Genomic DNA, 24,077 nt, shown 5'->3' with positions numbered 1-24,077 from the left:
GAAAATTAAAGGGGCATTCAGAGAGTAGTTTTCCCATGTATTTTTCCAATACAACTGTAGCTTTTCTCAGGACAAACAAAGCTATCAAACAAAAAAGAGGAAGCCAAACAAGATCTTTTCATGTGACTGCAGCTACACTATACAGCCTCCTAGAGCAGTATATTATTTCCAAGTTGAGTTAATGAGAAAAAGTAGGCAACATACTGACTGGATTTTTGACTTTCAGAGTGCTCCATGAGATTTATTTCATCTAGAGACACAGCATTTGCAGATTTTCTATACAAAGAAACGCACATTAAAAACACGAATCCAAAGTTGTCGCCATACTGACAGAGCTGTCAGCTGACACCTTTACCCAGAATTGAAATAACTACGCATTTTTGTATTGTGTGAAAAACAGCACCCTCTGGACTCACATTAAATAGGATTTAGAAAAAAATTTAAAGGATAAAACAAGTTAGCTGATTTCTATTCCCATTTCCAGAAAATTCCTATACATTTCTTTATAAGACTACTCTCTAACTACCCTCTTATGTCAAGGAATCATCATCATACTACTACTAACAATAATAATAATTCAGATGCCCAGAATTTTGATTGCATTTGATATTCAACTTAAAATACAATCCTTATCAGACAGTCACACATTTGTCATGAGAAACAGAAACTTCATTCTACCTTTTCAGCGAAAAACAAAGAAAAGTACCTGTTTTTTTCTTCAGAACTGTTTTGTTCGCTCAAAGTATGAAGAGGGGAAATTCAATTTAAAAGAGTTTCAATTTTGCATACCCTAGGAAAAGAGATTATACACAAATACAGAACTATAAATTCAAGAGAATTACAAATTTTCTATTGCTAAAAAGTCTTATATACAGAGAAAAACTTCCCAATCTACTTTTCTGAAGCTGAAAAAGGTAAGACTAAAGCAAAAACTAAATCAGAAGATGTGAACTACGGAAGAACAGCAACAAACTGGATTTAACCAACGAAACCTACACTTCCTAGGAAAAAAAAGTTCTCTACCACTTATTCATTTCCTTTTACTTCAGGGCACAGAGAGGATAATGTGATGACTAAACTAATTTCTAGATCCAAGTTTCTACTTCCCCCCAAAAGTAACACACAGTATATTTCACTACAGATAGATATCAGAAGTAAGAATATTTTTTATAATTAATCTCATTATCTAGGGAGGTTGGTTGTGTTGAAGGATGTGTTGGGAAGAGTCTATTGTTCTCACTGAGACTGCAAAAGGATAAAGAAGCAGCACTGCAAATGAGGCCAGGCAAGACATAAACTATGTTCCATACACATTTAAAATAACTCTCTAAGATACAGAAAACAAAGATTACCCAGACTGGTAATTTCACAATTTAATGTGAATTTTTACACCCTCCAATGTCTTTGCAATTCCACTCTTTAGTAAAAGCTTGGGCTAGAAGACACCTATGAGACAGTATTCCTGTTATATTTTTGTTTAGCTATTTGCTCCTAAGTATAGCATGCTTGATACTAGTGACAAATACCTATGTTTCATAACTACCTTTGCTACGAAGCTGAAAAAGCTTAATTCATCTAACAGAAATTGAACGTTATCAGACCAGAACAGGTGAAGGTACGGCCAGCTGATTAAAAGTACGCACTTCGCTTTGTGATTAGATGAGTAAGTAGCACTGACTACAACACATTCATTTAAAACTTTTTTTTTTTTTAATTCATGGAACGGAAAAAAGGAAAATATATCCAGAAAATAGGTCTGTATGTGTATACACACACTTAAGTGTGCCATTCACACTACGGTAAAGTCAGTTAATTTTCAGGAACAGTGAACTAAAATCATGGATAAATCAGTGGCAGAAAAAAAAAAAGAATTTTCCTTTGAAAAGCATATTCTAGATTAATGCTTATTTTCTGGAATTAGTTTTCCATGTGTTAGTCTTCTGTGGAAGTTTGTAGTCAAAAATATTTACAGAGACAATAAGTACACAACATTCATTGAAATGTTATATTTGTATATGTGAGTAATAGATTTCAAACCTGACTCAAGAGTCGCACCCATCCATTTGGACAACAGAATTGTTAATTCTTTGGCAATCAAAATCACACAGCACAGCTTGAATTTCATACAAATTATTCTGAATAATACTCGCATACAATTTCAAACCAACATTTAGTTAGAGAACACACTGGAGCGGACCCTGATTTGGCTATGTTAAGTTATCCCCCACTGGAAGCCTGTATTTAAGATGATTATTTTGTACCTATTCCTGAAATGGCATTGCATGTTCACAGTTTGAATTTTAGAAAATCTCAGCCACGTTAAACAAAAGAAACATTCTTCTAAAATAGCTTTCCGAAAGGTAAAGTTTACTACTTCTGCAAATGGAAGTCTCCAGCACATTTAATTGGAAGTAGGAAAACAATCCTAATACCACTTAGTACAAAGGGATGAAAAGTTTTATAGTCTAACATAGATCCTTGTTAAATCGGGTAATTTTCACCTCTGTTGAAAACTGAACCTTAAACACTAATTCCTCAAATTTTGCCTTCTTGCTGAGCATCTCAGCCATTTACTCTGGTGCCCTGGTGTCCAAATTCATCCCTGAACTAATGTTTCCCAATTCATTATGCAATATTTCATGGCTGCACTAACAGGTGGAATATTCTTAGATACAGAGTTCTGACAACCTTGAGTACAAAACTGAAGTCACTTTGGTTCATCTATCATAGATCCTCATTTAGTAATGGATACGTGTCTCTTCAGAGATTTTCTACCAATCAGAACAAATTAGATGTATCCTGTTAGAACCACAGTTATAAGAAGGGAGAAAGCACACAGCTATAACAAACAGCCAGCTAGTAAATAATACTTATATTCTGCTTTAAAAGAGCATACCACCAGTTAGAAAACAAGCAAAACAACACAAAAACATACACCAAGTGAAGTTTATAAGTAGATTGACAGATGGTATAGTTTTCAGACATTTCAAATGAAACCGTGAGGTATTTTCCCCAAATCAGCAGTGATGTATCTCAGTATGTTGGAAAAAATCCCACACAATGTTGCAGAGGTGAGCTTAGCCAATGGTCTCAAAACTTCACCTTAAGACTTCTACTACCATTCTACACTGGTGACACTAACAACTTTAAGGCTTATATGGTATTAAAATATACAAGGTATATTAGCCAAGTAATAAGTATTTTGGTAGATAACTGTTCTCCCTTTATTATACATTCAGTTTCGTAGAGGGAGAGACTGAAAATAATGCCTCAATGCTGACTAAAGCAAGTAACTGTGAAATACTGGGGAAAATCCCTATCCTTTCATTTTAATCTAAAGAGACATGGAAAATCACACCCAACTAAGTACTCACACAGAAGATTTGGAAATTCTGGAGATAAGCCAGTTAGTATCTGGGACCTAAATCCACAAACAGTTAGCTATTGAAAGGCTGAGTAACATCTTCCCAGAGGCAATGACTATACAAGTCAATTCTCCACCCTTACACAAAGAAAAGGAATAGTCTCCTTTAGCACTGGCCCTGAATTCTGATCCAGACTACATTTTTAGCAATATAAATTCATTTAATAACAGGCATCTAATAAATTTGAAGCCCCAAAGCCAAAAATCACTTATTTCTGAAGCTAACGCGAGTGATAAACAGAGATGACTGCCTGCACCTCAAACCCTCTTTTCCAGCCTATTTCTAGGTCTTCTCTATTAAGTAGCTCCAGAACACGTGCCTGCTGCTGTGCTGTGAACTTCTTCAAGCAGCAATGGAATGAAATTGCCCTGATTCTTTTAAGTCCCACTGCTGCCCACAGGCACATAAGTAGCAACAACAAATATCAACAAGTCTGGGCAGTTTTCCTTCTGATTTGGGAAACCTCAAGCATCAGCAGTATCTGTCTGCATACAAACCCTGAACAATCAGGAATGCTTGCCTCTTATTTGGAACATTATCTATAAAAATAATTTTCATTTACAGGAAAGCTCAAATTTTGCAGATGATAGTAACTAAAAGTTGCTTTAAAACTGATACAGAATGCTTCACTGAATTAACTCCTTTCCTCAAAAACTTAATTATTTGAATTTTTGACATTATAATCCAGTTGGTCAAGAGCAAACTTAAAGGCATTTTTGGCCAGAGGAACATAATATGACTTTAACATAAATTATCTTAATACAGCCCAATTTTAAAATATGATGAAAAACTTGCATTCCAGTGGAGAGACTAAACACATTTTTAAGATCTCTTAATAAAACCCTGAAAATTAGAGCAGAGAACATTCCAGAAGCACTACAGAATTTAGAAGTGGTTTTCTTCAGAAAGAATTACTACACACGATTTCCTTTTATAGTCTTAAGAAGCTACACTCAGAAAAACAAAAAAAAAAATCAAGCTACTGAAAACATCATTTAAAACCTTCAATATCAAAAAAACAACAACACAGCTTAAAAGGCTTTATAAGGAAACCATTAACCATTTGAAACATTTCTTCCCCCAAAAAACTTTAGCTATGTTAACAGAGATGCAGATGTCAGTGTTGTATTTCTGACCTAAGATTAGTCTTACTTTTTCCTCTCCACTGATCTATGCCCTAGTGATATGTTGATATTGGTTTGAAAACAAGATAATGAATCATTTATTGCTTTTGCAATCAAGTTTGTCAAATCAAATCCCATGAAATGAAATCACAAATAAAACAATTAGCAGAAATGGTAAGGCAAATAGGGTAAAGGAAACTTATCAGATAATCAGCAAAATACACTTCTAATTTCATTTGATACCAGTGCCTTAGCTGTGCACCATGCTATGCTATGTTGCCCAATAAGCAGCACAAATTACTCAGCCTGCTTGTTGTAACACAAAGCAAAGAGCAGGAACTGCAAAAGGACTAAGTCCATTACAGCAAAAAGAATCAAGAAAAAATGGTTTCAGTATCCAGCTCTGATAAAGGCCAAATCACAGATCAACTACAACGTCCTTAGCTCAAAGAAACAATTTAAACATATTCAAATTTTCAACAATTTAACTATTTATAAAACACTGATTGGTAGGAAGTTAATGTAGATACAATAATGTCAGGTAAACTCATTGTTTCATAGAGATAAAACATCATGCAATAAAACCCATTCAATTATATCTCTTACTGAATAATGCTCTATTACTATAAAGTAGTTAAAAATACATGTTCTTTTTTTTTTTTAATGGGGTTGTAAGATGGCAGTTAGTGATTAAAATCATAAGTGTTCCAAAACTGAAGACAAAGGTTTGGGTTTTCTTTGTTTCATTCACTATTTTCTGCTAATTTCAGTAATATTCTTGAGAAAGACTGCCCTCCTGTGTTCACTGATCTACGCTGAGATGAGACAGGCCACGCAGCTGGAATCACTTCAAGCTTTTTTTTTTTTCTTTTTTTTTTTTTTAAATAATCACATTACTGATTCACAGATTGAAATTAGCCCACCAAATGTTTGCACAGAAATAAAAGGCTGGTGCAACAGCAGTACTGTTCCTAGGGCTTTCACATAAGGTGGTAATGCTTGCTGGCTGGCATGAGTCCTAGAAAGCCATTCTGGGCCTTTAAAATGGCATCGCTGTTTGCAGCTGCTCTTTGCTTTTAACAGAGGCTGCTTATTAAAAGCTCCTAAATTGTTCGATGAAGTCCTAAAGGAATAAAATGCTTGTTAGACACCTTGTAACGAGGTTAGCTATACTACTACATAGCAGCTCTTCACACCAACTGCAGCTGTACAGCACACATCTTTAAAAAGGTACAGAAAAATCCGTAAGTATGTACCCATAATCACCTAGTTCCCATGTCATATTGTTTAAGCTTCAAGATTCCTTTAAGTGCTTTATAAATAATTAAAACTTGAACGAACACTGTGTGGGAAAACAACCATTTTAGAAGAGGAAAAATCTAAGGTACCCAGCAGTCAGTCCTCCAGGAAGTCTGCTCATAGCGAGCTGACACCAGGAGTGACTTCTACATCCCTGCTTTTAACATCATCATTTGATCAGTTAAAGAAACAAATGCTCTTAATTTCCTAGAACACTTGATACTCACAGAGCTAACTGCATTTGAAAATATTCAGGAAATTATCTAGCCTCTTATGAGCACTACACTAAAGCAGTATAGAAGTAAGCAGAAAACTTTGCTTTTAGCAGTACTCAATAAAACATAAAAATCACTTGCATAGTGGTAACGGCAGCTCTATGAAAAATCTGATTTGGATATGTGAGCAAATAAGACTATTGTTGTGGTACTTGTGGATAAAAACAGTATACAAATCAATTTTAAGATGCATGTTACTCTGAACTTGTGCACACAAGCGTGTGGCACACTTTGAGATACACTGGAATAAAATCTATCACTTGATCATCCTTCAATTATTTACTCCTAAAAACAGAAAAAAAATCATCACATAACACTGACAAATTTTAACAAAATCACACACACATTATATATATATACATATATATATATATATATAGCCACACTTTTAAAAGTACTGCCAGTGTTTTCAGAAACACGGTCTTTTTTTTTTTTACATCAGCATTTGTTTAAATTACTTAAAATTAAGAATCAGTAACTTCAGCATGAGGATCCTATCCTTTCATCTGTACGTGACATCACAACAAACACTACTTCTTTTTGCCTATTTAAAATACATTTTTGTGCTACCTTCAACAACTCTTTTTTGTTACTAAAAAATTTCTAACCCTTTTGGATAGAACAAAAAAGGCATTTTGCCTTCTATTATAGGACAGCAAAAAGAAAAAATAAATTTCATGCCAAACACATTTAACAAAAAGGAAGGGATTAAAAAAAGGAAGCTATTATGTGCATCTGGAGGGCATGTGCTTGCTCAATCTTAACTTGGGAGCCCAAATTATTTGCTGCTCATACATTCCCTTCTAATATTCCTTTGTCACTTTGGGGAATGCCCATTAAGTTCTTTTTATCCTCTTCAACCACAAAAATATCAGAACAAGTGTTACAAAATGATGCTTTTCCTGTATTTGTACTTCTCCTTTGTCGGTAAGGCAGAGGGGGAGGATTCTATATATTCTTCCCCAGGAACAAGTGAATCAACTGTCTCCACTTCCTTAATTCTCCAGAATACAGCCATATTAACACTTCAACACATGTGATAGAGGTAGTCTTGTTTTTTGAGAAAATATTCTTAATATAGATACGCAACTGAAATCATTTTAAGCTTGCCTGTAATTGTCCTATTTGCTAAACTTTTAACGCTGTTTACCTAACTTTTTGTTTTCGCTACTGGCATACAAGCAACATTTTTTCACACATTAAATGACAAAATAAATACTGCTTCCACGCATCCTTCATTAACAACAAAAAACAGCTTCTTAGTATTAATTTTTCTATTTATGTTCTAGCATCATCAATCTCTACAGTTAGTTAAATAATACCTAATACTACTTGGCAAACAGAAGAACTTGCATACAACATCCACGTTAAGTCATTTAATATTTCATGACTGGAGCATTTATAGTTTTCCTTTGTATAAGAGAAACTAAGCATTAGTAAGAAGAACTGAGATGACTAGAGGTTAACAGCTTTCACTCAATAGCTGTCAAACACAACACATCTGGAGCAGATACTGGGATAGCAGCAGGAACCTCCAACACAGTAGATGTTTCCTGTATAATGGGAAGCTCCCCAACAAGAACCTAAGCTGCTGTAGTAGTCAATAGACAAAAAGAAGTTAAACACATTTGGGTAGCCAGATGACTGTCTATATTAAGCTCCTTTCTCCGATACATTTTTGTCATAGCAAAAGAGGACACAAATATTTAAAGAGAGTGGGGCAACTACAGTAGCTTGCTATTTGCATAGCATTAGATTATGTAAAACACAGGTCACAGTTAATTATAGTGCCACTAAGAACATGCAAGGATATATCAGTCAGCTTGTCTCTGGAATTTAATATTGAAGTGCTGCTTCTCTCCTTACAGACACAAAAGGACAAAATTTTCAGAATAGCACATGGACTTCTGTGATCACTAAGGTCTGTGATACCTTTTCTTTCCAATGGGTGCTCAGGCAGTTTTCAAATGGTGAGCATAAAACATGCCCAAGACATGGTTAGACACGGAGTTAAAAAATATCCCAACTAATTTTGAGAGGTATATTTAGGTGATATATAATTATCACATTAATGATAGAAAGCGCAGAGTACTTCTATATTTGGAATTTAAGCATGGTTTTGATATACATAGTTAGAATTTACAAAACAGATTACAGTGTTTCTATTAAGATAATAATAACCCAGGTATTCTGTCAGAAAGGAATTTTGCTCTTCATAGAAAATTCTGACAAATCAGTTTTAAAAGATTTATTACAAAGCCTTTATTATCCTTGGTTCTCAAGAAATTCTTCATTTGTTTGTTTTAAGTTGAAGTCATATTTCACCCCCTACTCAAGGACTGCAAAAAATGTATAGTAGTCACATAGATTGCAAAGAAGAAAAATTGTGAATTATTAACTGCTATGTGGAAGGAGGCAGTATTTCGTGTTTGCCATACCACTTGAAAATGACATACTGCTTAAAGCTTTTTGAGAAATACTTTTGAAAAACATTTGCACTGTAAACTTGCAATACAAATTAACAACTGCAAAACAGGCTCTCTCTCAAATTCCAGAAACTCAGAACAACAACTTTCCACAGCTTCCCAAAATGGCTATGCACAGTAGACAGGGAAATGATATTATTTTTCAGCCAACTCTTTGTGAATTCTGTGTGTTCACGGTATGTTTCATTACCTTTTCCTCTTGTAGTATTTTGCTATAAGTTTTTCAGATTTTTAACATTTATAAGGATTTATAAGGATTTTAAGGAAAAATCTAATCCACCACAAGGACCAAGGGATGAAATCTTCATCTCCACTGACACAGCCTATGTCTTAAGCCATTTCTTTGATCATTAAACCTTTGCATAAGCCAGTATGAAGAGTAAAAAGGCTACTTGCTCATTGTCACCACGCAGGTTCTTCCTTGGAAGAAACAAACAAAAACACTGGGAAAAAAAATCCCTGTACCATGAGTTTTAAAGTGGAAATAGGCGGTCATGACTAACTGTGTATTCCTTATGGCAATAATTTAATTATACAGAATAAAACTACAGAGCTTTCAGAAAAGCTTCCTTATTTTACTAGATAATCTACAAGTAATTTCCTTATATGGCTGGAGAGAAATCATCACTGTATGCTTTGAAGCTGGAAGATAAATGGCCTTTGAAACAGAAATCATTTTCATTAAGAGGAATAATGAAAGTCCTGCTTCACCATTGTTACAGATTCCATTTATATAAAAGTATTGCATTTTCTCCTGAATGTGGTACATCATGAAACAGGTAAAATGTTTATTGAATTTATGTAAATTAACAATACAACATTATGGGGAAATGGGAGAAAAACTAGCTAGAAGTTATTTAGGGCTTTTACGTTTTAAAATTTCTTTAACATCAGATTTAAAAAACTAATTCTTGAGTTTTTATGCTGTAGGTAAAAATGAAAACCTGTTTTGTCAATATGTAAACAGAACAGCCAATGTCAAAGGTATGTCAAAGAGATGACATACCAGACACAGTTTGGCTAAAAGCTCTGAAGTATTAATTCTGATCTTAAGATTCTAATGAATTTCTCCAAAGATGACAAACATTGTGTTACCATTTAGAACTTTCTTATTTCCTGACTAGTATGCTTTTGTTTATGGAAAAGCTACAGACTACTGAAGAGTAGTTGTTCTCAGAAGTAGAGACTACTCACAATTTTTTTGTAGGATCAGCTGCTTACGGCTCACCCACAAATTGAAAAAAAAAAACCTACTTCTGAATTTTACACTCTCTAAATTCTAAATAGTATTTTTGATATATATAAAAAAAAAAAAAAAGACAAGTGAAGGACAAAGCCAAAAACGTATGCTATTTAATGCTCTAGAGCAAAACAACTCAAAATCTGGCACAGAAGAACATAACTCAGTGATTACGATGACTTATCATTCAGAAACATGCGCATGGAAACAGTTCAAAATTTGCCATAGCAGTAACAAATAAGTTTTAGCACCATATTTTGCACAGACTCATTAATAAAACTACAATTATCCGCATCACTAGAAACGTCACACTACAGTGTTTCCACTGTTGAGAAAATGTTATTTATAATCCTTGCAATTTAGAAAATATTAGACCTTACTGTTGCCTTTGGCAATTCCTGGCAGTGATGCTTACCTGGCAATACTCCAACCTGGAGATTACAGTAAATAGGGCTCCTGTAATCCCTAGTTTTCTCTTACTTATGATTTTTTTTTCCCACTTCACCATTAAAAGTTCACAGAAGTTACAACGAGTGCCTTCATTTTTTGCACATATAATATACCTAGAAATATTCAGAGATTTATCTAAGTTTTCTTATCATTAATCATATCAAAATAATTTCAATGCATTTTGCATGATATAAACATTCAAGCTCTAGGAAATGAAATAATAGTTAAGTCTTACCCAGAACATTTCCTGCAGGTACTTCTTCAAGATCTTCAAGTTCTCTTCCCATAAGCAAGTAGAGATTCTCCAATGTACAGCAAGTCATATGAGGTACTAATGGCAGATCATCGGTAGCAGAACACTGGGATGACAGCTACATGGAGTAAAACAGCCAGTGTTGGATATTTATTGCCTGGTACTGTTACAAACTTCTTCCTGAAAACCTCCTTGCATTTCAAAACTAAGAAATACATTTTAAAGCATTTTCATTTCAAAAGCCAGATATTCAAAACTAACACATACTTACTTATCTCCCTTCCAAAAACATAGTTTTGCGGCAAACGATGAAATATTACCAAGAAAAATAAAAAAACAGCGTTTCCTTTATTGTTTACGTGCATATTAATTCTCACTCACTGTTCATCACTGATAAAACACACATTAAGGTAATTTCATAGGCAATAATCTTCTACAATCACATTCTCAAAACATTTAACAGCACTCTTTTCAATAATATTACACACTCTCCTGTTCCCATAAATAACTCGTTTTCCAATCACAAATTTTCTTTTCATATGCACATACTGGATTTGCTGTTAATTAATAAATGCTTCGTGTATTTTGGTAATCCCAAGGCTTACAATGAGTTTACTAGGATAATCAGCCGAATGTGCAAAAACAAAACATCTCCACAGTAACGGACCTCAAACTTTCTTTCAAACAAGATAAAACTTTTTATTCATTAGCAGGTAAAATTCTGAGAAGAAAGTCTGTATTGGGCTATAATATGCTTAAGTAAGATGCTTTCATTGGGCTGGAGAAGTTTTATGTTTTGCTTTAAAATCTGCAACCCAATTGTATTTAAACAGCATAAGGAAGTTATATTAAACAATTAAATAAGGGGAGTTTCATCCAGACGTCTCTAGCAAACTCCATCTTTGAAGAAATGCCTCTGCATTGGGGGTACGAAGATTCGCCTGTTACTGTCTAAGATATTTCAAAATTACTAAGCAAATCTAACTAAATCTAACTTCAGCTAGAGTCAGTCATACCTAAAAGGCTAATGATCTCTTCACCTTCACAGAATTTGAAATAGCTGCACTCTTAAAATTTTATTAAAAGCAATCTCCAAGTAGGTGTTTGAGGCACCATCTTCACATTTTGTGATGAAGTTAAGATCATAAATGCGTATCTAGTATTTAGGAACATACTCCATCACCTTAAAGAATTAGGCTGAATGTATTCTTTTTAAACACCAAATAATCTACAGCACAGTCTAATCAAATGGACCTAAGCAGGCAAAGTAAGGACGCAGAAAACCAAAGATTCATCAAGATTGAGACTACTGTTTATCCATAAGACAATGGCTGACTGCTTCCAGCCTCCCAATAATTTCACATAATTTACCAGGTTTTATATACTCATTTTCAGTAAACATTCTAATGCCTAATGAAAATAGTACAGCTGACAAAGTTAAAAAAAAAAATAAATCTTACTACATATTATTTAAACCTCCTCAAATCCCTGACAAATGGTGACTGTATCAGAGTAGACATTTATTTATGCTATGTTCAAGTCTTTACACAATTCCTCTGCAAAATTTTGCAGAATTCCATGGATGTACAGCCAGTATGCTATTATGAATTGTTCTCACTGCAAAGCACTGAATTTCGCATATAACTGAAAGTCAGAATAAGCTTTGAATCATTACGTGCGCTTAGAAATACATTCAGGCCTTTCATGTCCGTCTTCTGTTTCATAAAACTCAACACAAGGTTTTTAAATCAAATTATTTTGAGTCTGATTAAAAACAGGTTGCATGTGTACATACACACAATGTGTACAGACATTTAACCAACATCTTTTCACAGAACAGCGCAAAACAGAATACCCTTTATTAGACACAGACAGGATGTAATCCTTGTATTTCAAGGATCATCTATTCATCTACTTCTTCTAAAGAATATATGCAAAGTCTTGAGATCTTCAGTTGAAATGAAATAATAAAGAAGGTTCACTCCTTTATCACAGCAACTTTATTACTAAAATAACCCATATTAATTCCCTAAATTACTTTGCTACGTTTTGGAATTTTTGATTTGAACCTTGTTTTGAGCGTGCAATGTGCAGAAAGTTAAGTCAACAATATTTCGAAAATAATGTCAAGTTATGGAAACATTTCACTGTTATCTTTTACCTTATGCAAAGACTCGGCAGGATCATATTTTGGTCCTAAAACAAAGATCTTTTGCCCTCTTTTCACTGCACCACTGAACACTCTAGCAAAAGCAATGAAAGACTCCTTGTTGTCTGCTTCTAGTTTTGCTGCCTTTGAGGTTGCGATCTCTGTTTGACCAGTGAGCTGTTGCTCTTCACCTAATCAGTTAGAAAAAATAGATCAATTCTAAAAACAGCTACTACCTCATCAGCCAAAGAAAAAAAATCAATTACATACTACAGTATCACATCTGATGACATATTCAAAGACAAGAACCCGCCACTGTAACCCATACTCCAGTCCCGTTCTCAATCACTGCTTTTATATACATTTTTTTTTTGTTAAATAAAATACATATTCTTGTAAATACTTAGAGGAACTAAAGTTGTGTTGGCCTAAAGTACACTAGCAACAAGTCCGTAAGGCAACTCCAGCAATAAGCTAAGCCTGAATTTTTTTACCCCATACACATGTCCAAAAATAAATCATTCTGTATTCCTATTCAGAGCGGAAATGATTTAATTTTTCAGTAGAGCATCCCCTTAAGGCATCATCTATCTTTAAGTGACTCAAAGTACTGAGACCAAGAACATTCTCAGGCCATATAAACAGGTATCCATGGCATTATTACAGCATCTATAAATTATCAGCTGCCTTCAACTCCCTCCTTGCTCTTCATTCAGTCCCATCTATTAAACTGTTTGGACTGGAGTGTGGATGATTCTTTGCAAGGTACACAGCTCCATAATCAGCCCCTTAACAACACCTAGATACTAATATTAAATATACTATGAGAAAAATGGATAGCAGATCATTAAATACCTTTTGTATCACCAGTGTTTCCAGTCACTTCAGATGAATTTTCACTTGGGGGCTTTTCTGACAGTTCCTTCCCTTGATTTGCTGCAATTTTTTCTGCATGTCTCCGTTTTGCAAGTTCACGTCGTTGAGCTATTTCGTCTTGAGTTAAAGGCCTAAATTGTATTTTAAAATATTAGCATTTGGAAACGCCTCTTACTTTAAAATAAATTAAATTGTAAGAATTAGAATACTACATTCAGCATAAGAAAAAATTACACTGAATGCCTTTTGTCCCCATGATACCATGTATTTTTAGTCAGCTAAAATAAACAAACTCTTCCTCTACCATGTTTAGAAAGAGGTTACCATGTTAAACTTCTGTTTATTTCATTAAAATAAATCTAGTTTCTCCCACTGATGTGTGAATTCTCACGTTCTTGGAAACGTTCCAAGCCAATTTTAAAAATTGCTTTTCACACTATGTCCAGTATGTTATTCTGAACTAGAATGACAGCTAAGACTAAACAGTGTATTAATCTAGACTTATCTATACCAAGCTAGTTAGAAAAAATACCAGACTTTTATTCCAAATACACAGGGATCAAATATTGTCATTTCAATGAGCTTGTGATATTTTTACTATTCTAAGGTAGTCTTTACAGTCAGTGTTCAAATGCAAGAAAAAGACTTTGCCTTCTATAGTGACTTTTCTATTAAGTGAATAGCTTCATAATGGACAAAAGACTTCACTGAGGAAACAAAAAAGAGAATTGTAATATTCTGATGCAATTTCCATCTACTCACTGGCAAACCCCAACTTAAAATAAAGTGCTTTAATGTAAGATTTAAAGCAAATAATAATAATAAATAATATTAATAATTAAAGACAGACATTATAGTCCTTCCCTAAGGCCGTGTAAACAGATAATCCACATTTTTTTGTGTAACATGCTGTCAGGTGCCTACATTAAAAACCACTTTTATTACTGTGGCTTAAAAGATGAAAAAAAATAAAGATATGGAGACTTGTTTCATTGGAACTAGAACGCTTTCAATTTTATATATTTTTTCCCCATTGTGAGCAGTGGAAATATATACCACTTTCCAGCATTAATAAATAATTTGTTTCCAACACAACAACCAATGTATTTTTTACATTATATAATTATTCTTCATAGAATTCTAACCCGAGAGAAGAAATGGAAGAATTCTCTCCATCATAAGCATGCATTTATAAAGCACAACTGAACAAACTAATCACCAATGTTATATGCTGACTTCATCTCAGGAAGCGAACCTAATGGCATAACAAAACCCCATCTTCACAGAGTGTCCTTACACCTGCATTTGCTCATGTGCTGGGGGCAAGGCCAACAGTTCTTAATATTAAGATGGTTTAGGATTCTTTCACTATCAAGCACCCAATATGATGAACAGAAGACTAGAATCAAAAGTGTCCTGTTAGTTTTAGCTTGTTTAGTAGCCTTAGACAAGTCACCTTGTCTCTCTAATTTCCACACTTGGGAACTACACTCCTTCTCTGCAACAAAACACTTCAAGATTTGCTGAGCAGTAGTAGCACTAATGAATAATAAAGAGAAAGAAAACAGCAAGAAGCTCTACAACAGAATGTTTCTTTAAAGAACAAGCACATAAATATCTCTTAAAAAAAATAAAAAAAAAATTGAATCACATCCACAGATCACATGAACTATTCCACGCTGCCAAATAGGGAAACAACCCACTTCTCAGAGGTCAAAGTTTTTGTCTGTAGACAGTAAAGACACTTACTGGAGACTAAGTCTGACCCTAACTGGATTAGTTAGTTCAGAAAGCCATGAACGAATTATGTGGCTGAGACCAACTCAGTGTCAATACATTTATTATATCATAATACATATTCTGTGTATTGCATATCCTTCAAATTATTTTAAAATGCTTAACAGAACCCTTCACTTCACCAGAAATCTTTTTAGGACTTGAAGAAATCAAATGTTATATTGTTATGTATTTTATATAGTTGTTATTTATTAATTATTGTGCTTAACTTGATCCAAATATTCAACTCAAATGGGCAAAAAACCTATATACGAGTTAAAAATATCTTTTAAAATTACGTAGCAGAAAACCTTTAATCCCCCTGGGATAAAATGCCAGAATTTGATGCATACTTTCAGAACTTAGAACCTGGAACAGATTCACTACATGCTACAGGAAAGGCAAAAATGAGAAAAAAATGCCCCTGTAAACTTCTCAGAAAGTTTTTCTTGTTTATTTATTTTAAATAATCTCTTACGCAGTCATTGTGACAGAATTAAGAATCTGCATCTCTGAAATTTGGGACAATGTGTTATTTCTTTTTGATTTGTTTATTTTATTGCAAAAGAGAGTGAGTCTTAACAATAGAAAATGCAAAGCAGATGGTGGAGAAGAAAACTTTTTTTTTTATGATCATTTTTTTCCTGAAGGCAGTTGTTCAAAGCTATTTAAGGGTTTGGAATGTCTGAAAAATTCCCAGGGGAAAGAGATTGATAGGGAAAGTACAGATGAGACAGCCAAGGGATAAATGCAGTCTATATATGATGGCATAGTATGCACATGAGGACATATGTATGCATTCCAACACATTTTATTGTCCAAAAATGCTTTTCATTTGTGTAAATAATCCTGAGAGTAAAAGAAAAAGTTTGTTTGTTCCCCTCCTCCCTCCTACTTCTGTGTTATCTTTAAAAGTACCACTATATTTAGGTATCAGATAGCCCTTATCACAACTGTTAAAGGTACCTTAAAATTCTGAATGCACTGGTTGCAACATAAGTTGCAATACACATAAGCCCAGTTAATTATATTCTCAATTTGATAAGAAGCAGATTGAGTGTGGGTAGGTCTTTAGCTAGTAGGTAAAAGCTAGACTTCCACCCTGGTTTGTGTCAGCGTCAATTTCCACAGAATTAGTCACTCCCAGTACGATCATTAGAAACCACAAAAAAGAGATGTTGTCGTATAAATCCTTATACATAATGATAACACACTCAAGCAGAACACAGCACAAGATTGTTGCAGATCCAGTGTCTTATGTGCATTAATCTTCAGTTTAAATTATATCCTGATTTATTCAATTTCTCCAGTTGGTGAAACCAATGAGAAGTGAAATCAATTTTGAACAAATGTTGACCAAACCAGATGAGATGTGCTCTTCTCTTCCTCTTCTCTACCATATTTCTTCCCTCCCCCTTTTTCAGTGCATAAGAAAAGCTACAACACCTTATGATACTGGCAGAAAAAAAGGGATCATACAGTCACAAAAAAAACAGTAAAAGTAACGAAGGAGAAAGGGAAAGAGATTTTCTGCCTTCAAAGAGATGCAGAAACATTCACACTGCACACATGAACGAAGCACAAGCAACAGAACTGACTTAGATGGGCAACCACATTATTACGAACTCATCTTGAGCTCAACCACATCGTAAGCAAAAGCTATGGAAATAACGTGGCAAACAGCGTAACGTACACAATATTGTCATCCAGTAGATTGTTGATTAAATGCATTGGACTAGGTGAAATTAACATGCTAATACTGACTTTTTCTTTATTCTCATAGTCGCCAAGGATAACTCAGTTTAGTTCAAACAATGACAACTAAACTTCTTCATCCTGTGAATGACAGCTTTTCTATCCTTCCATGTTATCAGAGAGAGACTTTGTTTCAAAAGATTTGAAAAAATCATAGTGAATAAACAAATAAAAATTGGCATCTGATTTTTTTTTTTTAGAGACACTCTTACGGGTTTTTTAAAAAAAAACTTTTAACTTTTAGACCATTTTACAAAGGAAACAAAGTCAGAACAACTGACTTCCAAAAGACTGATACTACCCACAACAGACTGAGAATACTTTCTCTCTATATAATTTTTATCAGTTTAAATTCCTTGACCTCGCAGACATATGCTTGATTCCATCACACTAAGGAGGTAATTTCTGTCAACATCTTAAAATCCAAGTAATTTACAGAGAATCTTCTGTATTGCTCTTCATGACTCCACTCTTCAGAATTAAGTTCTACTTCAACCATTGGCTGCTGTTCTGCTCACCATCTGGTACTCAAAGACTTCAGACAACCCCATCCCTAAGGACAGCTCTCTCAAGTGCAGCTTGTTTGTTACAATCCAGCACAGAGTATGTCCAGTGGTCTTCCTAATCCTTCTGAAGTACCTGAATTCCTGGATTAAATTGTTTAATGCTTTTGCCTTGCAAATCTGCTATATATTATTTCCCAGCCCAGAACTAAGAGCCTAAATTTTGAACAGCAACATCCATAAAGATCACTTTTAAGGACTATTTCCATTCATAAACTAACATACAGTAACTAAAATTATTTCATATACTTTCTAATGCAACTACAATCGCTATGCAATTCACAGTAGAAGGAACTGTCTATACACAAAATGGACAACTGAAAATTATCCAAAACAGTATTTACATAAAATGTTACACAGTGATCTTACAGAACTTCTGCAAAGAGGTATACTGGATACATTTTTCATGTTATATTGTACAGGGAAGATCATTCGCTCTGAGATACATAACAAAACTAAGATATTAATATCAAGCTGTCATACCTTATCTTGAAAAACACCCTTGGCTGATATACTGACCTTTGATTTATCTCGCATACTAAATATGCAATAAAGAGAGTGAAACTTGAAAGAAAAAAAACTCTTCCAGAATGTTATATGCTTTTCTCTCTAAACTTGCAATTACGCAAACTAAACATGTCCAGAGATTCAGATTCCATCTCTTAAATCAGTTCCAAAGATTTTAGTTGGAGTCAAATGTATGCTGTCACAATGAAATTTAATCATAATGTTTGTTTTTTCATTTTTGAACAGCATATAGTACTCAATTATATAACAGGGTACCATCTTCAAACGTTAACTTGTAAATCTGACAATCTGTTCAGATGACTCATGTCAAATTCATTTCTAATGCACCAACTACAAGTTAGTACAAACTTCTGTTTAATGCAAACAGAAGATGATGGGTTCAGCTCAAAGTGAAGTCACTGAAAATCATATTGCTTTTAAATGTAAAAATTCATTTACTCACAAAAAGATAGTAATTTTTTTTTTTTTTTTTTTTTTTTTTTTTACAGAGCTGCGATCTTTACAAATGTTCTTGTACTTTGATCACAACAACGTAAAGATTTTTCAGCTGAAGGTTGGGCAACAATCACAGGACTTACTTTTTTTTTTTTTTTTTTTTTTTACAATACAGTCTTCAGGAAACAATAGAAAGAAAATTAAGTACACTACAATCTCTTGGCTTAAGACATGTAAACAAGCTACACCACAGAAAAAAAATATTTTAAAAAAATAAACCTTGGTGTTATTACGTGAAGCAAGCAGTTCCATAAGAAGCCAGTCTGGCCCTATTTCCTGTTGGTTTTAGATATTATAATATCTAACGTGAAGTAGATCACACTATATTCTTTTAGCAGGGTCCTAATTTGTCTACTCTGCCCAACCACTAATTTCCACAAAATTTACTGGAACTTGGTATCTGTAAAATCTCCACCTCTGTCTGATTTGGTTGGAATTAGCAAACGATTTCACAAGTTCAGGCAGAAGAAACTGGAAGACAAAGTATATTTGCACAATTCTCACTTCATTATAAAACCTGCTAAAGAAAATACCTCAGTGTCTTAGTGGTACAACATAGAAGTCATTTTTCAAGCCTTTCCAGAGCAAGATAAGTATAAGCTGCCAACCAGTTGTAACCTGACCACAAATTAATTTTCCACATCTTCTACTGTTACAACAACTGACAAATTTTGTTATTTAACCAGTAAAAGCAAAAACCTAGCCATTTTAGTATCAAATCTATTGATTCTTAGTCACCTTTTAGAGGGTATTAGTTGCCAACAGCAGTCTCAGAGGAGGTTGTTTTAATTAAAAATCCTCTCTTTATCATTTACTGTATACCCTGAACTTAAATCATTTTGCTTTCCCCAACCTATGCTTAAAACAAATTACAAGCAAATGGCAGAAATAAGGCGAAATATAAAAACTGTAAAGTCAATTTGCAGCTACTAAGAAAATTACAAAAAGATAGCATTATGCAGTACTATCTTGCAAAAGGAGAGAAAAAAGACAACAGAAGCATGGATCTACTTTATTCTCTCTAGAAGTAGAAGAGTGTAAGCCTTGAGAAAAAAAAAGAAAGAAAAAACAAACAAGCAAGCACGCACTCTATGGAAAAATATCTGATTTTTACATGTTTTAACATGCCTAAAAATATCCACCACTGAAAAGGATGCAAATAACCTAGCTGACAGTTTGTATAGCAGTCAAACATCAGAACACGCAAGTACAGAGTTATGTCCCTTGAAAATTTACAGGTAATTGAAACAGACAGTAAGTATTAATGTTTTTAAATTGGTCCACATGAAACCACTATGATAATGCACTATTAACCTACATATTTTATGCATTCTTTATTCCTCCCCATGTTCAGGAATTCTTAAGGAACATTCTTATGGATCCTTATTTGATCCTCCTGGTTCAAATACTCAGCTCAACACTCAATTATGTTAAGCACAATCTTCTCTGTGCAACTGTAAATAGCATACAGTGGCCATTATAATTCAAAACATATTTAGGAACCACATTTAGACAGTATGTTTTTAAAGCATCTACGTTTTGTTTCACCATCTTTCCTTCCTTTTTTAAAAACAAACTCCTTTCCTATTTCTTCAAGTACTGCTTACCTGTAGAATCTTAACAATTAAAAAACTAAGAAACACATTCAGCTATATTACTATTTTTCAAAAAATAGAATCTGCCACTTCAAAACAAAATCGCTAATGCTACCTAATCAGCAAAATTACATGGTGCTGATAATGACTGGTTATCACAGAGAAAGTCATATGGTTTCATTTTAATACTAGACAATTAGTAACTAATTGAATAATATTAAAGATGGCAAGAAACACCTTTCAAACTATCAAGCAAACCACCACAATTTTCTATTTACTGAAGAAATCAGGAGAAAGGACATATTACCAACAGCCATAGCTAATATCCCACAAGTCTACTAGAAAGAATTCCAGGCCAGTTATCACTCTCCTGCATTATCATCTCTAAAAACCTAATTTTCAGTGACTTATCTAGACACGTTTTGTATTTTGTTTGTATTTTGGACTAGCTCTGCATTACTTGAACTCAGTTAAATATAATCCTTCACTCAGCTCAATAAATAACTTGAGCTCTTTCAAACCAGATCAATGATGGCCAGAACCACAGATTTGTTACACAGTATGCATCACAGCACAAAAATGGAATCTCGCTTGTATTCTCAAAACCAATAAAATTAAGCAGTGCATTTTTTCATATACAGAGAGAATATAACCAGGAACTTACAATGCATGAGCTTCTGTACTGATTGCATCATTTGAATAAAAAAATGGAGACACTCATACACACTTTATGCTCCAAAATACATGTACCATGTTACATAGCAAATTTCTTTTACATACTCTTTCTTCGGTTTGGGGAATTTTTTCCTCTCATTTTCTCTTTTAGAAGAAAAAAATTTAACACATGGCATATAACCACACACATAAAACAGCTCCCTACCTGAATGGGAATGACTAAAGAGAATAAAAAGGGCAAGTGAGAAAGATAGAAGGCAAGTATCGGAGAAGACCTGGATGGAGTTTATCCATAAGGCAGAGTGCTCACGCAGAAGTACGCAAATCATATAGAATGAAAATCAATATCATTAGTACTGGGAAAGCCAGAATCTCTCATATACGGTCTTTTGTGTGAAACCCCAAAACAAGACATGCAGTAGACTTTTTTTTTTTTTTTTGACTAAAATCTTGAAAATATGTCCAAAGCTGTCTGTGTCTGGTGAATGTAAAAGCTACCTTTGTCTCCATGTTCCATCCTCATCATGTCAAAGAACCTTGATCATCCCAACCAATAAAAAGAATGGGTCACGATCAGTGGTAGAATAGCCAGAAAGTGTTAACCTCAGTGTGTTCGTAATGAAAAATAATTTCTCTAATAATGAGAGTACCTATCAGGGAAAGCAGGCAAAGCAGGAACAGCAGTGCTACACTGACACCTGAGCAGGAACTTGCCTATCAGATCCAGTTAAGAACAGAACTCGAAGAAAACCAGCACCATCTAGTGTTTGGTCAATCCATAAGTGCAATGCAACTTTTCCCCTAAAGTCAAACACCACAGGAAATAATTTTTTCTGTGGACGATTTTAGGTTAAGTATGATAGCAAAAAAAGTCTAGAAAGTGCATAAAAAAAAGTAGAAAAATCTTCAAATGTTAATACAGCAACATGATCTTTTGCACAAATATTTATCAGTAATGGTTTAATTTTGTAGAAAAACTAACTTCTGTATTACTTCGCTGTACAGTGACAATTTTGGAGTTTTTATGATCATAAAAAAATGAAATGAAGTTTAAACAGAAGTTGAATACAGAAAGTGTTTCAGAGGCTTACAGGGATGAAAGATTAAGTTGAACCCCGTTCTTATAAACTCACCAGAAAAGTATGTTTCTTCTGCATAAAAAGTGATAGCTTCAGCTAAAGTATTGCACTTAAGTATGTCAGGGAAATGAAATCAAGAAGGATCCACCTCTCAGAAAAAATAAGGAGGCCATTAAATAGAAAGCTGTAACAAAAAATCTTCCAAAACTGCAAGAAGAAAATCTTCTAAAGTACTTAATGACTTTCAGTTCTGTGCAAAAAAAGTTAAGATACAAGGTTTGGATCATCTCCATTAACCCATTTTATTTTACACTTCCAATGGACTGGATGAATGCTTAGCTTTTATGCCAGATTTGAAGGGAAATGCTTCTAGGTACAAATGTAAGCTGTCATGATCATGCAAACACAAGCTTACTGAAAAGGTATGAAAGAACATTACAATTCAACAATATTTTCAAACAAACATCCTGAAACTGCATCCAATGTATGCACTAGGACGGTTTATTTGGACAAAAGCACTGTTCTCCAATAAAAGCTTTTTTTTTTTTTTTATATCCCCAAAAGATCTGCTAAATCTTCTAAAACATACGATTAAAAAAATCTGATCTTGAACTCCATCAGAAAAACCTCTTTCTGAAGACTGTATTGTATCTCATACTTGTGAATCATTTTCACAGATCTAAAACAACTCAGAATAGTTCAGATGGAATGAACCTTCAAAGACCGTCTAGTCTAATTGCCTGATTCTTCGGGGCTAACCAAAAGTTAAAACATACGCTTAAGGGCATTATCCAAATGCCTTGTGAATACTAACAGGCATGAAGCACCAACCACCTTGCTCAGAAGCCTGTTCCAGCATCTCACAGTAAAGAGGTCTTCCCTGATGTGCAGTCTGAACCTCCCCTGGCACAGCTGTGTTCTGCTCCTGCACATGCTGCCATCAGTTACGAGGAAGAAGAGACCAGCACCTCCCTGTCCACTTTCCTCCTCGTGAAGTCGTAGAGAGCAATGAGTTGCCTCTTCTCTTCTTCTTCTCCAAACTCGATGACCCAAACATCCTCAGCCTCTCCTCACAGGACATGGATTCAGCCATTTTACCAGTTTTGTTGCCCTCCTCTGGATGCTTTCAAGGACCTGAACATCCTTTTTGTATTGTGAAGACCAGAACTGCATGTAATATTCAAGGTGAGTCGACACCAACACTAAATATAGCAGGAGAATCTTGCCAAAGCTTGTAACATAACTTTATTTCCTGAAGGTATCTAATGTAGATCAGAAGTTAAATGTTACATTTCCTTACCTTGGTTTATTGTGTGGTAATGCCTTTGCATCAACAGCAAACATTTTGGAAACAAAGACAATAACTGGGGCCGTTCCTTCACTACTGCATTTCATAAAAGCTGAACAAACATAAAAGGAAATTATTTGCATTTTTTTCCCAGCAGTATGGACAAAATTAGTTTTCCATGAATTTTATAGGAATTCATGTTTCTCTCCTATTTCAATAAGTAATATACTAAAGACAAATTAACAGAAGTGGAAAATTACTCTAACCATATCATTTGATAACTCTACCTCTATCTTCAAGTATGTTTCACAATAAAATTAAATGAGCAGAAGTATAAAACCAGAACTTCTCATAATAAATGAGAAACTATACATATTCAACTAAACATGCTGTTTTGATATTTAAAATTGAGTTCATAGGCTGGTTTAGATTACAGTGGCAAAAACACAGAACAGCGTTTTGTGTTTAACATTTAGACTGAACTATTCATCCAGTGCCTCAAAGTATTCTTCCTCGTTTCACATTAAAGGCTGAAGTCCTACAAATGTCTAGACACTCATATCTTCATGCAATTACAGCAACTTTGCTACAGGAATGGATCTTTCTCAAAGGCCGTAAGATCCACACAAAACACATTCAATATTTAGGAAATTCCCATACACAATTCTTTTCATCAAACCTGGAGCTCATCATCAAATCCCAAACAGACACAAAACCATTTAAAGCTTTTATCAGCATAGAAATTG

At 34.2% G+C, this 24,077-nt stretch overlaps 1 protein-coding gene across 6 annotated transcripts in view; it reads right to left on the bottom strand.

Moving 5' to 3' along the window:
- The window catches only part of EFL1 (elongation factor like GTPase 1), a 72,361-nt gene that overhangs the window by 36,204 nt on the left and 12,080 nt on the right, over nt 1–24,077 (bottom strand). For all 6 annotated transcript variants that reach the window (XM_035554560.2, XM_035554564.2, XM_035554562.2 and 3 more), the window contains exons 12-15: nt 23,344–23,443; nt 13,557–13,708; nt 12,714–12,892; nt 10,535–10,670 (exon numbers count right to left, since the gene is read on the bottom strand). In XM_035554560.2, the coding sequence (XP_035410453.1) occupies nt 10,535–10,670; nt 12,714–12,892; nt 13,557–13,708; nt 23,344–23,443 (567 nt within the window). The remainder of the gene's footprint in view (nt 1–10,534; nt 10,671–12,713; nt 12,893–13,556; nt 13,709–23,343; nt 23,444–24,077) is intronic.

This window comes from Cygnus atratus, chromosome 11, assembly GCF_013377495.2.
Source record: "Cygnus atratus isolate AKBS03 ecotype Queensland, Australia chromosome 11, CAtr_DNAZoo_HiC_assembly, whole genome shotgun sequence".
Classification (NCBI taxonomy): Eukaryota; Metazoa; Chordata; class Aves; order Anseriformes; family Anatidae; genus Cygnus; species Cygnus atratus.
The sequence above is the reverse complement of the archived record's forward strand: the minus strand, read 5'-3'. Positions and strand labels throughout refer to the sequence as shown.